Here is a 13456-nt window from a genome sequence, read left to right as displayed (position 1 = left end):
TGTATGGAGAGAGAGAGAGAGAGAGAGAGAGAGAGAGAGAGAGAGACAGAGTGTTTTGTTTGCATGTATATAGGTGCATCTGTGCAAGCAATGCCCACAGAGGCCAGAAGAAGGCATCAGATCCCCCCTGGAACTGGAGTTATGAGTGGTTGTTAACTGCCATGTGAGTGCTGGGAACCAAACCCAGGTCCTCTGCAAGAGCATCCAGTGCTCTTAACTGCTGAGCATCTCTCCAGCACACACCCCTCAAAAAAGACTTTTGTAGACATCAGTGTGCTGCCGCTCCCACCCTTCTTTCCCTCCCTATATTACACTGGCCTCTCATAAGGATGACAGGGCAGGGAAGAGCCCTGCATATGTTCAGACCCCGCCTAGGGAGCAGCACGCAGTAGAACTCCATCTCCTACACCATACTGATTAATGGGAAGGGCTTAGGGAGATTCAGAGCCCACATGAGGGGCTTCTCTCCATGTGGGAGAAGTGCAGCCCAGAAGCACTTTCTTCCTCCTTCCTTTCTCTGTAAGAAGACAGAGACCCTGATGGCCAAGTCACCCAGCGAAGCAAAGCACAAACCACAATCATACAGACAAGACAAGCAGCTCTCCCTCCCGGCTCCCTCTGCAGAACTTCAGGGAACCAGGCAGAGTCTCAAGCTGGTATTTGGACATGCGTCTGGGTGAGTCAAAAGCATGAGCATCACCACAACACGGGCACAGCAGAAGGGCTGGACTTGCAAACAAGATTGCTGCAGAACCCTCGGGACACAGAGAATCTGGGGCATCAAGAAAGCTGGCACTTAAGAGGGCAGGCGGAGGAAGATGAGTCTATGAAGAAACCATCAAGTCAATTTGGGCCCAGGCAGTGTAACTTAGTGTGCATGAGGGCCTGGGTTCAAATCTCCAGCTCCAGAAAAAAAAGGAAAGATTGGATAAGAGAAGAGAGAAGGGGCTGGAGAGATGGCTCACTGGTTAAGAGCACTAGCTGCTCTTGCAGAAGACCCAGGTTCGATTCCCAGCACCCACATGGCAGCTAACAACCCTCCATAACTCCAGTTCCAGGGGATTCGACACCCTCTTTTGATTTCCAAGGGCATCGCACTTACACATACTCAGGTGTTACTCTCAAAATATAAAAAGAAAAAAATTTACACAAAATTTAAAAAGGAAAAAAAAAAGGGAGAAAAACAGTCCTCCTGTCTCATTTTCTTTGAAAGTGTTGTCTTGTGTTCCAGGAAAGTTTCTGGTCTCATTTACAAATCTGGCCTGCAATACAGGCTTAGAATTTTCACCAGGATCTTTTGAAATGGACTTTTCTACCACTGTGTCCATAGATGACACTGTAACGTGGCAGTAGGAGACACAGTATTTAGACAAGTACCTTTCTTGGGGGAAGGAGCAGGGAGGGGAGGGGAAGGGGGAAGGAGCAGGGAGGGGAGTGGGAGGGGAAGGAGCAGGGAGGGGGGGAATGGATAAACTGTAGCAAGTAGCTCACACAAAGGAGCAGAAACTGGCGAGGGAAGAAGTAGAAGGGAGAGAAATAGGGAGATGGAGGGAGGCAGAGAAGCTAAGGAAGAGGATTAGGAGGATTAGGAGGACAAGTTTGTCTTAGATCGTGCACGTTTGAAGTTTCAGGTCAGGGTCCTGAACAGGTGAGAAATGACCAGTGTTCATGAGAACCTCAGATGCACAGAACCACAGCTGTGCCCGTCCACACACAGAGGAGAGAGCCTGGCCGGGCTTTGCTCCCAGGCCAAGAATGCAGGGAAAGGAGACCACAAAGAACAGAGCTACAGAGATTAGAACAACCTAGAAGGGTGGAGGGCAGGAGCCCATGAGGCTTGGAAGTGGGGAGAGCTACAGGGCGGGGGGCAGTCATGTCCCAAAGGAGAATATGGTCAGCAGAACCAGGGTGGAAGTCAAGCTCTAGTGATTAGGTGGGCCCCGGCGACCCTGGGGACCGTCCTCAGAGTCTGACAGGGGACTCACATGGTTCAATTCATGTCACATCCTGGGTGAGCAGGAGTGTGCTTAGGTCCAGGTCCACGCACGGTCTGATCTGGAACAAGCCAACAGCTAAATCACAGCAGAACAATGGGGCCACTCAGAGCTCGGCCACGTCACACCACCCTTCATATGGCAAAAATAACCAGCCAGTAAATACCTAAGCAAGTGGAAACTGGACAATCCTAACATTTCAAAACAATCACAGAAACGAAGGGGGATCTCACCCCTGTGGGCTCTTTGTTCGCGGCTGTTTACTCATTATCATCATATTGGATCTAACGGGCTCCATTCTGGAAAAGAGTCATAGAAGACACCGGGCACTGCCTTCAGGCAGCTAACACACACTTGAGCTGATTTTCATCCCACCAAAACTAGACTAAACCCCACCCAAAATACCCCAGCTATCATGCCTAGTAAAATTATCATTCCAACATTTATGAAATTATGTGTTTGGTAATAATCTTCCATGCTTTCCTGAGGAGGGCTAAGAGCAGACTTAAACTTCATGGTAAAAAATGGCTGCGTGCTCACAAAAAATTCTGATAGGACTGTGGACAGCGTTCTGCAGGAGAACACTTGCCTAGCAGATGTAGTACCCTGAGGTAGAGTCCCCAGCCTTACAAAACAATAAATGCTAAAGAGTGGTTCGTGGGTCCACCAAAGACTGAACGGACCCTAACGTGCTCAGTTAGCTGTTGACTTGCAGCATCAACTACACTTTGCGGTTCTTACATCTTCTGTCTGTCTTCAAACCTAAGTAACTTCTACATCCGGATCTCCAATGGCCAATGACATTCCACTTGAACCTCTGTAGTGGTTTGAAAAATGTCCCCCATAGGCTCCAAGTATTTGGACATTTTGTTCCCAGTTGGTGGCGCCATTTTAGATTTTAGGAGGTGCTCCCAGATCAGAGGAAGTACATCACTGGGGGCAGGGTTTGAGGGTTCTTAAACCTTGCCAGATGTCCAGTCTCTTCCTGCTTCCTGTGCCTGCTTGGAGATGTGATCCTTTAGCTTTCTGTTCCGCACAACTCTGCCACCATTCCTCCCCAGTCCCTCTGGAATCGTAAGCCAGATAAAGTCTTCCTTTTGTAAATTTCCTTGGTCATGGTGTTTTATGACAGCAACAGAGAAATAACACAATCACCCTTTGCTGTTCTCAAACTCAGTTCTAAAGTCAAAGGCACCACCCAGCATCTCTCAAATTGTCACTCTCTTTGAACAGACCTATCCCTGTCTGCAATGCAGCTCCCTCATCTGCATCTCCAACTGTAAGTTCTGAAGTAAGCAGTCACAGACACATAACAGATGTCCTGTAGTCCTCACTGAGGACAAATGTGTTGTATCCCGATAACCCTTGTGGTTTGATGCTAACGACAGCTCCAGCACTGCCTGCATTGGTGGTGAAAACAGCCCTGGGGGTGGGTTGATTTGATCTCTGCTGCCATGAACGTCACACTTTGAACTCACGGCTTCCAGGGTTACAAAATATAAGCTATCAGGAGTGTGAGAAACAAAACTAAAACTATGCAAAGGACTAGGGGTGGGCACAAGGGCAGAGTCCTTGTTTAGCTGTTGTGTGACACTCTTCCTGGGGCGACGTGAACAAGCCTGTCACCTCGGATAGGTAACCAATAACAGGCCAAAGAGAGAATGCCACCAAAATCCAACGTGGCAAACCAAGAAGTTTTACTGGGGTTATTTAGAAGAAAATGGCTGAGTGGTTTTTTACAAGAGCAGAAATGACTCAAAGACAGCTGCGTCATCAAAAGCTCACCCCAGTATGGGTGACTGCTCACAAAATCTGGGGATCTGGAGCTCACTGCATAACCTACAGGCAGCTCAACAGGTCAGAGTGTAAATGGCCATGAACAAAGGGCCCACATGGGTGAAATCCCCCCTTCGTTTTTCTGATCATTTTGAAATGTTAGGATTGTCCAGTTTCCACTTGCTTAGGTATTTACGGTTAGTTATTTTTGCTGCCCAAGGACTCTAGTCACCATCAGTGACCCAGAAGTGCCCAGAGGCTAATCCACCCCTCCCTCCATCAAGGGAACAGGGCAGGAGACAGCTCTGCTCTTGACAAATGATTCACAGGTGTGTCGTCAAAGACTACGGCTCCCCTCTGCCCAGTCTGATGTGTGACTCACAGCTGCCCATGTGACCAAGCCAAAGTGACCCTTAGAGGACTCCTCTCAAGCCTTCGGTTGGCCTTTCACTTACCCTGTCTATACCCTTGTAACTCTCACATCCAGGCTTTTTTGAGAATCCCAGCCTAAGGAGATGCTGGACCCAAGCAAACAGCTGCCAGGCTTCAACTGTTTTTCCATCCTATGATGCCTGAGATGTTTTTGCAATCACACTGATCTGCTCTTCATTAATTTTACAGTCATTTAAAAACTTGAATGGCCATTATAGTCTTAGGATACCTTAGAGACAAACACATGTTCAAACATTCTATGCATACTTAATAGAATTATATTATCTCAGGCAGAAGAGCTTTAAACATCACAGAGAAATGAGATAAAGAACTCAAAGAGGAAGAAGTTATTTTATCGAACTTGTCTTTGTCATTGTCCTTTAATTAGGTCCATGATTAAATAGAAACTAAAGTGAACTTGATCCATTTAATCTCATCTCTCTTTTAAGGGTCCCTTTTCCTTTTATTTTTCAGCAAAGGAAATTGAACCAAGGGCCTGGAACATGATAGGCCCTAGCTGTAGTCCCAGTGCTTTTTATTTTGACATAAAGTCTTGCTGAGTTGCCCAGGATGGCCTTAACTTATAGCCCAGATAGGCCTTAAACTTGTAATGCCCTGCCTTGACATCATAAGTAGCTGGGATTACAAGTCTGCACTGCCGTATACAGCCTCTTCCTTTATTTTATTTGAGACAGAGTCTCCTGCAGCCTATATGGACCTCATATTTGCTGTGTAGCCTAGGACGACTTTGAACTCCAGTGCTGGGATTACAGACATCCACCACCGCATCACAGAAATTTGAAAACCAAGGGGCAGGAAAACAACCGTGTACTCTGTGCCAACCATTTAGGAACTATTCCCTTTACAATTTCTCTCCTTTCTTCAATCATCTACAAACTACTTTTTTTTTTTTTTCCAAACTGTTATCACAGTTTCTGCTCCTCATCACCAGCCTGAGCATTAGAAGAGGCCATAGCGTGGCTCAGACATTCAGCTGCCTTGTGCTTTCTATAACCCAAACAGCTTTCTGGGCTACAACGAGCCCCTGCGGCCGTCACCTTTCATGGTACAGCAAGGAGGTTTCATGGATTTCGGCTGTTTTTCAAACGGTGCTCTCTTAAATAAGATTGTGGACGGACATACCATTTGGATTGTCTGTTTTACATAGTGCAGGTTTGTTGGTTGGTTTGGTTTGGTTTGGTTTGCATAGCTGGGGATCAAATGTAAGGTCTCTGGAACACTAGGCCGGCACTCCACCACAGCTGTATTACCAGCCCCAGATTATTTTTTGAAGAGCATTTTCAGACAAAAGCATAACACCTGTGGCTTTTGACGCTTTCACGTTCTTTCCCCTATCCCACCCCCCACCAGAATCCACAGCAGTCTGAAACAAAGGTGCTTCCAAACCTGAGGGCTTCTCTTCCTGTTGGGTTTTTTTGTTTTGCTTTGCTTTTTTGTTTGTTTTGGTTTTGGTTTGGTTTGGGATTTTTGCATTTTTTATTGAATTTTTGCCATTTTCATACAGTACAGCTTGATGGCATTTAGATCTGCTCCCCTCTCTACACCTTCCCCACCCACCAAAAAAATAATAGTTCTGGCCTGGCAAGATGGCTGAGTAGGTTAAAAGCACTTGCCACCAAGTCAAAGACCTGAGTTCAATTTCCTGAACCCACATGGTGGTGAGAACCAACTCTCAAAAGTTGTTCTCTGGGGGCTGGAGAGATGACTTAGCAATTAAGAGCACCGGCTGCTCATACAAAGGACCCAGGTTCAGTTCCTGGCACCCACATAGCAGTTAACAACAAGCTCCAGGTCCAGGGGACCTCTGACCTGCCATCCTCTGACCTCTGCAGGCATTGCAGGACATGGGTGCACTTACATACATGCAGGCAATACATATATACACATAAAATAAAAATAGTAAGTAAAATATTTTTAAAGTTGTTGTCTGACGGCTACGCATGCACCATCTCACACACACACACACACACACACACATACACACTGCTCAGTGATTAAGACCACTTGCTGCTTTTCCAGAAGACTGGAATTTAGTTTTCAGCACCCACATCAGGGGACTCGCAATGGCCTGTCACTTCAGCTCTGACAGCTTCTTCTGATCTCCAAGGGCACCCACATTCACATGCATATCCTGCACATAGACACACACACATACACATAAATAAAAATAAAATTTTTAAAAAGATTTAATGAGTTCAGGTGCCACAGATTCACTTTAACTGTCTCATTTAGTTTGTTTTTGTTTTGAGGTAGTAAAGATTAGACCCTGAGCACATGCAAGACAAGCTCTTCTACCACTAAGCCCCAGCCTCACCCCTCAGTTAATCCATTTAATACAGAGACCTTGAACCTTCCCAGGAACAATGCCAAGTCTATGCTTCTGTCATAGAATTCATAAAGAGTGACATTTCAGTCATTCTCTAAAATCTGTAGTTGTCTTCTAAAGTTCCAAATTTTCTAATTGCTAAGCATTTCATATATGGGCTATTCACGGGGCTGTGTTACTAGATTTGAGTCGTCCTGGACATCAAACACAGCTACAAATTGCAGAGGCCATTGTGGGCTTGGTGAGATGGGATGTGTACGCAGCCCTGTGTTTAAAAGCAGAAGATAAAGGACATTGACAAGACAAACAAGCAGAGTGCATTTCTGTTTTCTCGGCTATGTTGCGGTTTGCTGGAGTGTCTCTGCTGACTAGAGATTCTCATGGGTCAGCTTGAATCTGATTTCCCAGGAGTGTGTGTGTGCCTCTAGGGGATGCTATCTATGATCAGCCGGCATGTTATAACCATTTCATTTCCAGCGTGCTGAGGCTGGGGATAGCTCACTCGGTAAAGAATTTGCCGTGTAAGAGAAAGGATCTGAGTTCAGATCTCTGGTACCCACTAAGAAAAAAAGCTAGGCATGGTAAGGGGTACTTATAACCCCAATACTGAGAAGGTAGCGGTTCCTAGTGGCTCACTGGCCAGCCAGCCTACCCAAATCAGTGAGCTCCAGGTTCTGTGAGAGCTCTTATCTCAAAATAAGATGGAGGTGGGCTGGAGAGACAGCTCAGAGAGTCACAGTACTTCCTGTTCTTGTCGAAGACACGAGTTCAGTTCCTGGCACCCATGTCAGGTGGTTCACAACTGCCTAGCTCCAGGGACCCTAACGCCATCTGGTCTCTGAAGGTACCACTACACATGTGCGCATACCCACACACAGACACCCATGTACACATAAATAAGAAATAATAAAATAAATATTTGAAAAAATAAGGTAGAGAGTGATTGCGAATGGTGACCGCTGATCCCTACACACACGCACACACGTAAGGAAGTATCTCCGGTGTAGTTAATGGTTCTGTCTTCTTCCACGTAAATGGGAACCGGCTAAGGTTGACCTAGAATGGTTCTGAAGTCTTTGGGTGTCTTGCTTTTATACACAGACTTGAACCATGGTCCTGTACCCTGCTATCTTCCCAGCCCATCAGCTCCTAGGATTCTGGTGACCCCCAGGCTCCCAGAACGGGCTCAGAAACAGGCTCCAGGTGACACCAAGCATCTATGTAGGTAACCATCCGACTAAGGGACTCCTTGTCTGCTTTTAATCCTTTTTTTTTTTCTAAACTCACAGAAGCTCACCTTCCATACTTCTAAACTCCAGCAAGCACCAACTTGTATTTCCATACCAAGAACGAATTTTATCACTGGGTTAAAAGTAAAAGGCAAAAATAAGAAAAGCTGCTTTAGAGTCTGTCTCTTGGTGAGGTGTCAAACCTGTGATTTTTTTTTTTTTTTCTCAACCCAACACTGGCCTTCATCCTCAGGGGACCACAGGGGTGGTGAGCTTCCCTCAAAGGATTCTATCAGCCAGGTCCTTTCTTCCTTGTTCCAGGTCTTTCTGGGTTAGGATAACTCTGGGGAATTCTAATCACAACCCTATCCAAGCTCCGTCTTTACCACCAAACAAACACATTTCACAACTCAAAGGAATTTAATTTGGCCTCACACTTCCAGTGGCACAAAACTCAAAAGAAGTGAAAGGCTGACGGTTCAGCTAATGAGCAACTAGATCTGGGCTCCCACTGCCAACTGGATCTAATTAAGAAGCATTAATACACTAATGACGCTCAGAGAGAAAGAGCAGACAGGACACAGGGTTCCAGACAGCAGCGGGTCAAACTGCAAAGGCTCCAGGCACAACTCAATCCCCAGACATTCAGCACTGTACAGCAGACCTGGCCTGGCAAGATTTCTCGAAGGAAGGTGAGCAGGGCTGGAATCTGGCTGAATGTTCAGCTCAGAACAGAATTCCATTTAAGCCTAAAGAAGTCTGTGGGTGTTTACCGGGGTAGTGACACATGTGAAATGTCACTGTTTTGCTTGTTAAGATTTGTTCCTAGGATCAAAACAAAATCATCGTATAGATGCCCCTCACTTACACCTTCTCTCACACCACCAGCCCCTCCCAGGGCACATCCAACTGATCACGTCACTCACGCTATTCCAACAATGTTCTATTTAAGCCAAATCTGACAACATCCCACCAGGACACACTCACCTGTCACCAGCACTGCCTTTTGATCCACAGGTAACAGCTCTTGGTCAGATGAATACATATACATGAGAAAGCAGGACAAGGAGAAGAGGAGTAAGCTGTAGCAGAGGGACAGGCTGAGCAGGCAAGCACCTCCCCAGAGCCCAGCGAAGCACACCACCCGGCTCCCCAGCTGCCGTGGGCTCTTAGATCTGCTCAGAATGATGCCCCCCAGCACTGCGGTGGTGGCCGCCAGGCAGAGCCATGCTGACTCACAGCAAAACGGACTCATTCTCCACTGGCCTTCAGTTGCTCAGGGCCAGTGAGTAGTCTGTGCAAAAGCTAGTCTGTGGAGGCAGTCTGGGTTATATGAAGGGAGAGGTGAGAGGGGAGGTGGGGACAATGGCCCCCGCCCCCTTCGAGATAGCGTGAGTTAAATGTAGTGATAGAGGAAACTATTCCCCAGGAGGTAATTTAAACCAGTAAGCAATATGAACACCAGGGTCCATCCTATCTCTCACTCCCCTAACACACCTAATACACACACACACACACACACACACACACACACACACACACACACACACGCTCACACATTCCCAAACAAGAGTGCACGGTTGATTCTTTTAATGATCTTTTCCCTTTGAAGAAAGGATTACTTGGATAATGATTGACAGAATTGAAATTCACAAGAAGATAATCTCCTCTGGGTGTGTGCTATGTGCATTCTCAGTCCTTTTACTGACTCAGTGTGGGGGGGCGGCTATCCAGGCAATCAGTGATGTTTGGAAGGCAAATTCTAATAGACAGCATCTCTGACTTGGTTCCTGCCAGCTGAGGCAGGCAAAGGGCTGAGTGGACCACAAAAGAGCAAACACCTTAGGGGCAGAGCAGACCAAAGGTGCCTCAATCCTGCCAGAGGGAAAAAAGTGCCAGGGAGGGGTGACAGTCACAAGAGAACTGAGAACAATCATTCTCAGTACTTTATGCTTGGTAAACATTCATTCTCTCCTCTGTGCCACGTTTAGCTCTGGGTACTGGGACTCAGTAATCAACATGCTTAGTCTCTGACTGCAATGTCTTTATGATGTAGACTCTGTTAGTATAACAATACTTAAAAGGGGAAATCCAAAACAGAGAACTTAGGAGACTAAATTCAGGAAAGGAGTCAGGGAGACTCCTGCTTTAGGTAAAACACACGTAAAAAGCTGTGCCCTGCGTGCTCGCTCTTTCTTGCTTTTGTCCAACTTGCACCTTACGCAGCCCTTTGCTTTGCTGTGCTCAGTTTACAAGCAAGAATGTTCAGACTGGGTGAGGCTGCACTGTTCCAAGAGCAGGGACTCTAGATCCATGTCTGTAACTCAACAGCTCAAGAATCCTCCTGTCCTGGCTGGGGAGCTATCTCAGACTATAAAGTACTTGCAATCCCAGAACTGGGGAGGCAGAGACAGGCAGATCTCTCGGGTTTGATGGCCAACCAGCCAAACCAATCAGTAAACCCCAGGTTCCAATGAGAAACCTTGTCTCAAAATAAATGGAGTGTGTGGAGGAGGGCTAGAGGGAGAGCTCAGCGGTTACTGCTGAGTAGTTTACTGCTCTTGCAGAGGACCGAGGTTAAGTTCCAGCACCCACATCAGGTGGTTCACAAGTGCCTATAACTGCAGTTCCTGGGTATCCAATACCCTCTGTCCTCCTCAAGCACCTACATGCATGTGGTGCACATAAACTCACAGAGGCACACACATATACATAAATATTAAAATATAAGTAAAATCTTTAAAACAAATGGTGAGTGACTGTAAGAAACAACACCAAAAGTTGACCTCTGGCATGCATACCCATGCATACATACATGCACATACACCCATGCACATGTACACACACACACAGAGAGAGAGAGAGAGAGAGAGAGAGAGAGAGAGAGAGAGAGAGAGAGCCATCCTGTGGCTCACCTATCTACCTAGGAAAGATATGGAATTTGGATAAAGGCTAGATGGTGGGAAAACCAGAGAGAAGCGGAGGTCTGCTTTGAGCCCAGACGACCATATGGAAGGCCAGTCCCACCTTCCACGGTTGTTAAGAATGAGGTACTCTTGTCTGGGGAGCCTTCCGTTCCTCCACCTCTGTCCCCTCAGCTTTAAATTAACCATGTGCCCCACCCAGAACCCTAGACAGATTCTCAGAAATGGAGAACTGCATTTTAAAATAGCAAGGGAGTGAAAAGCAAAGGTCGATATGGCAGAACAAAGTGTCCCATGGAGTACGGACATGTTCCCAAATCAGTGCGGAAACTAACGTCTACAGAGGGCCAAACATGGAAGGAGGGCCTGGCGCTACAGGGAGGGAGACAGGGCTTGTGCAGGACCAAGCCTGGCAGCGCAGACTGTAAGAAGACGCGTGGGGCCTTGCACAGGGAGTTAGGGAAGTCAGCTTCTTGTTCAGGTGCACCTTAGGAGAGCCTGCGGGGGGGCCTGCTCAGCTGAGGCACAACACCCTTGAGCACGGGCTATTTTAAGACCTAAGAAGCAATAGCTTATAAGATGCATTGTGCTATGGACCCATGGGGATGGTTGATATATCATTTTCCAGGGACCCACGTGGGGTGGTGGCAATTTATCTCCACCCTCCCAACCTCACCAGCATCTGAGGTAGGGAGATATGGCTGGTTCTGGGCCAGGAAGCTTAGGTATGAGGATATGGAATTCTTGGCTGGCCTTGAACATTCCCTCTCTCCCTCCACAGACCTCATTCCATCCTGGTGATGGCTGTGTACACAAACATCTATCTGATGGATGAGGAGCCTCTCACAGGCCCGGGAAGATTCCATTTTCAACTCCAGCACATAACTGGCTTCCCTGAACGCAGAGCTAGATTTGGCTCTTTTCTGGGGGTCTTGGCACCGTGGCTTCCATATCTGAGTTGAGACAAATACACCTGTGTGGGTTTCCTGACAGGTACATGCCCTTCTGAGCCGAAGTGACTCTTCTGGCAGGGTGCCCAAGTCCTGAGCTACCTCCTAGCTGAGAGCCATGGATCCTGGAGCCCCCGAGTTGGAGATAAAAGCTGCCTCCATGAAAACACAGAAGAAATTCACATGAGGGTATTTCTCAACCTGAGACACAGAAGGGCCTGTCCAAAAAGAATATAAACTTTTGAAGCCTTGAGAATGCTCAACTGAGGAAAAGCCTGGTTCTGCCACTTCCCAGGGAGGCTTCGGGGAACGTCCCCACCAGTCTTTCCAGTCCTTTCCTAGCTCAGTTGATCACCCAACTCTTAATGCCTGTCATTCTACCAACAACTTGAATGTCACCTGCTCACCACCCAATCCAAATCCATTCCCTCTTCACACAGCCCAGTTCACAACCCGGATTTCATTTGTTCATTCTGAAAAGGTTTTTTTTCTTTTTCTCCTACCAGTCCACGATTCAGGAAATAAAGAGCAAATTTGCTGTGACTGACCGTATTGGTATTTTTCCTTCACTGTTCACATGCCGTCTAGCCTAGTGCCCGCGTATCTGTGTACATGACTCACATTTGTTGAGTGGAGTGTAGGGCGAGCTTTTACTGAATGCCTTCTTCTTTTTAAAGATTTATCTTTATTTTTAATTATGTGTATACATATGTGTCAATGTGTGGGTATAGGTGCACATAAATGGGGTGTTTGTGGAGGTCAGAAGAGGGTGTTAGATTCCCTGGAGCTGGAATTACAGGTGGGTATGAGCCACCCAACATGGATCCTGAGAACCAAACTTGGATCCTCTGAGGGAGCAGCAAGCGCTGTTAACCTCTGAGCCTTGCCTCCAGCCCCAAAACATTTTGGTGTCAGGTTCTGCACCAGAAGGGAATTACATGGACCTGGTTCTGACCTGCAGAACCTATGTCCCACATCTCTTAGCTGGGAACTGCCCCAGGAACAGTGGCCAGTGGGGTGACAAGGACGGAATTTTCCCAACTGAACAGCATGGAATCAGGGGATTTCTACACAGAAGCCTAAACTGTGCCCTTCTGAGCCCTGGAGTCCTTCAACTGGGAGCTTCAAGGTCTTTGTCCAACTAAGACTCACTCAACCTCTCAATGAGGATTTCCTACTCCTGAACTATGACAACATGTTTTCCTCTTTGAACCCATCGTTCTGACCTAGAACTGTCCTCAGGGACATTCTTGCTTGGCTAGTGCCCTATATCTGGCAAAGCTTTTCGTCTGGCTTCCCCAGAAGAAGGAGACAATTGGATCTAGTCATTCTTGCTAATGATGTCCCCCGGTCAGTGTGTGGTGCCCCTTGTCAGTGGAGGGGCCTTTTTGAAGACACTTTTGTGAAGATGGTAACTTACTGCATTCATTACATTTCTCGTTACTGTGACAAAATACCAGACAAGAAACAATTTAAGGAAGAAAGGGTTTATTCTGGCTTGCAGTTGGAGGATACAGTCCCTCTTGGAGGGGAAGGCAGGCTGCAGGAGCACGATGCAGCTGTCACATGGCATCCATAGTCAGGAAGCAGAGCGAGATGAGTGCTGGTGCTCAGTGCTTTGTCCTTATTAAGTATGGGACCCCCAGATCATGGAATACTGTTGCCCACAATCACCTTTCTAAAAATAACCTCATCATGGTGGCACGTGCCTTTAATTCCAGCCCTCAGGAGGCAGAGGCAGGTGGATCTCTGTGAGATCAAGGTCAGCCTGGTCCCATAGTGACTTCCAGGCAGCCTGGGACTA

General features: G+C 47.0%; 1 protein-coding gene and 1 long non-coding RNA gene across 2 annotated transcripts in view; one reads left to right on the top strand and one right to left on the bottom strand.

Annotated features, from left to right (window-relative positions):
• The window catches only part of Hsd17b2 (hydroxysteroid 17-beta dehydrogenase 2), a 77925-nt gene extending 68892 nt beyond the window's left edge, over positions 1–9033 (bottom strand). Inside the window, exon 1 of the mRNA XM_008851478.3 lies at positions 8766–9033. Coding sequence (XP_008849700.1) covers positions 8766–9033 — 268 coding nt within the window. The remainder of the gene's footprint in view (positions 1–8765) is intronic.
• LOC115067422 lies at positions 7500–12200 on the top strand. Its single transcript, XR_003846847.1, has 2 exons — positions 7500–8470; positions 11484–12200. It is a non-coding gene; the product is annotated as an uncharacterized LOC115067422 (long non-coding RNA).
• Positions 12201–13456: the final 1256 nt, after the last annotated feature.

This window comes from Nannospalax galili, unplaced genomic scaffold (genome assembly GCF_000622305.1).
Source record: "Nannospalax galili isolate Female #2095 unplaced genomic scaffold, S.galili_v1.0 scaffold3166, whole genome shotgun sequence".
Taxonomy (NCBI): domain Eukaryota; kingdom Metazoa; phylum Chordata; class Mammalia; order Rodentia; family Spalacidae; genus Nannospalax; species Nannospalax galili.
Note: the sequence above shows the minus strand (reverse complement) of the source record. Positions and strands in the feature narration are given on the sequence as shown.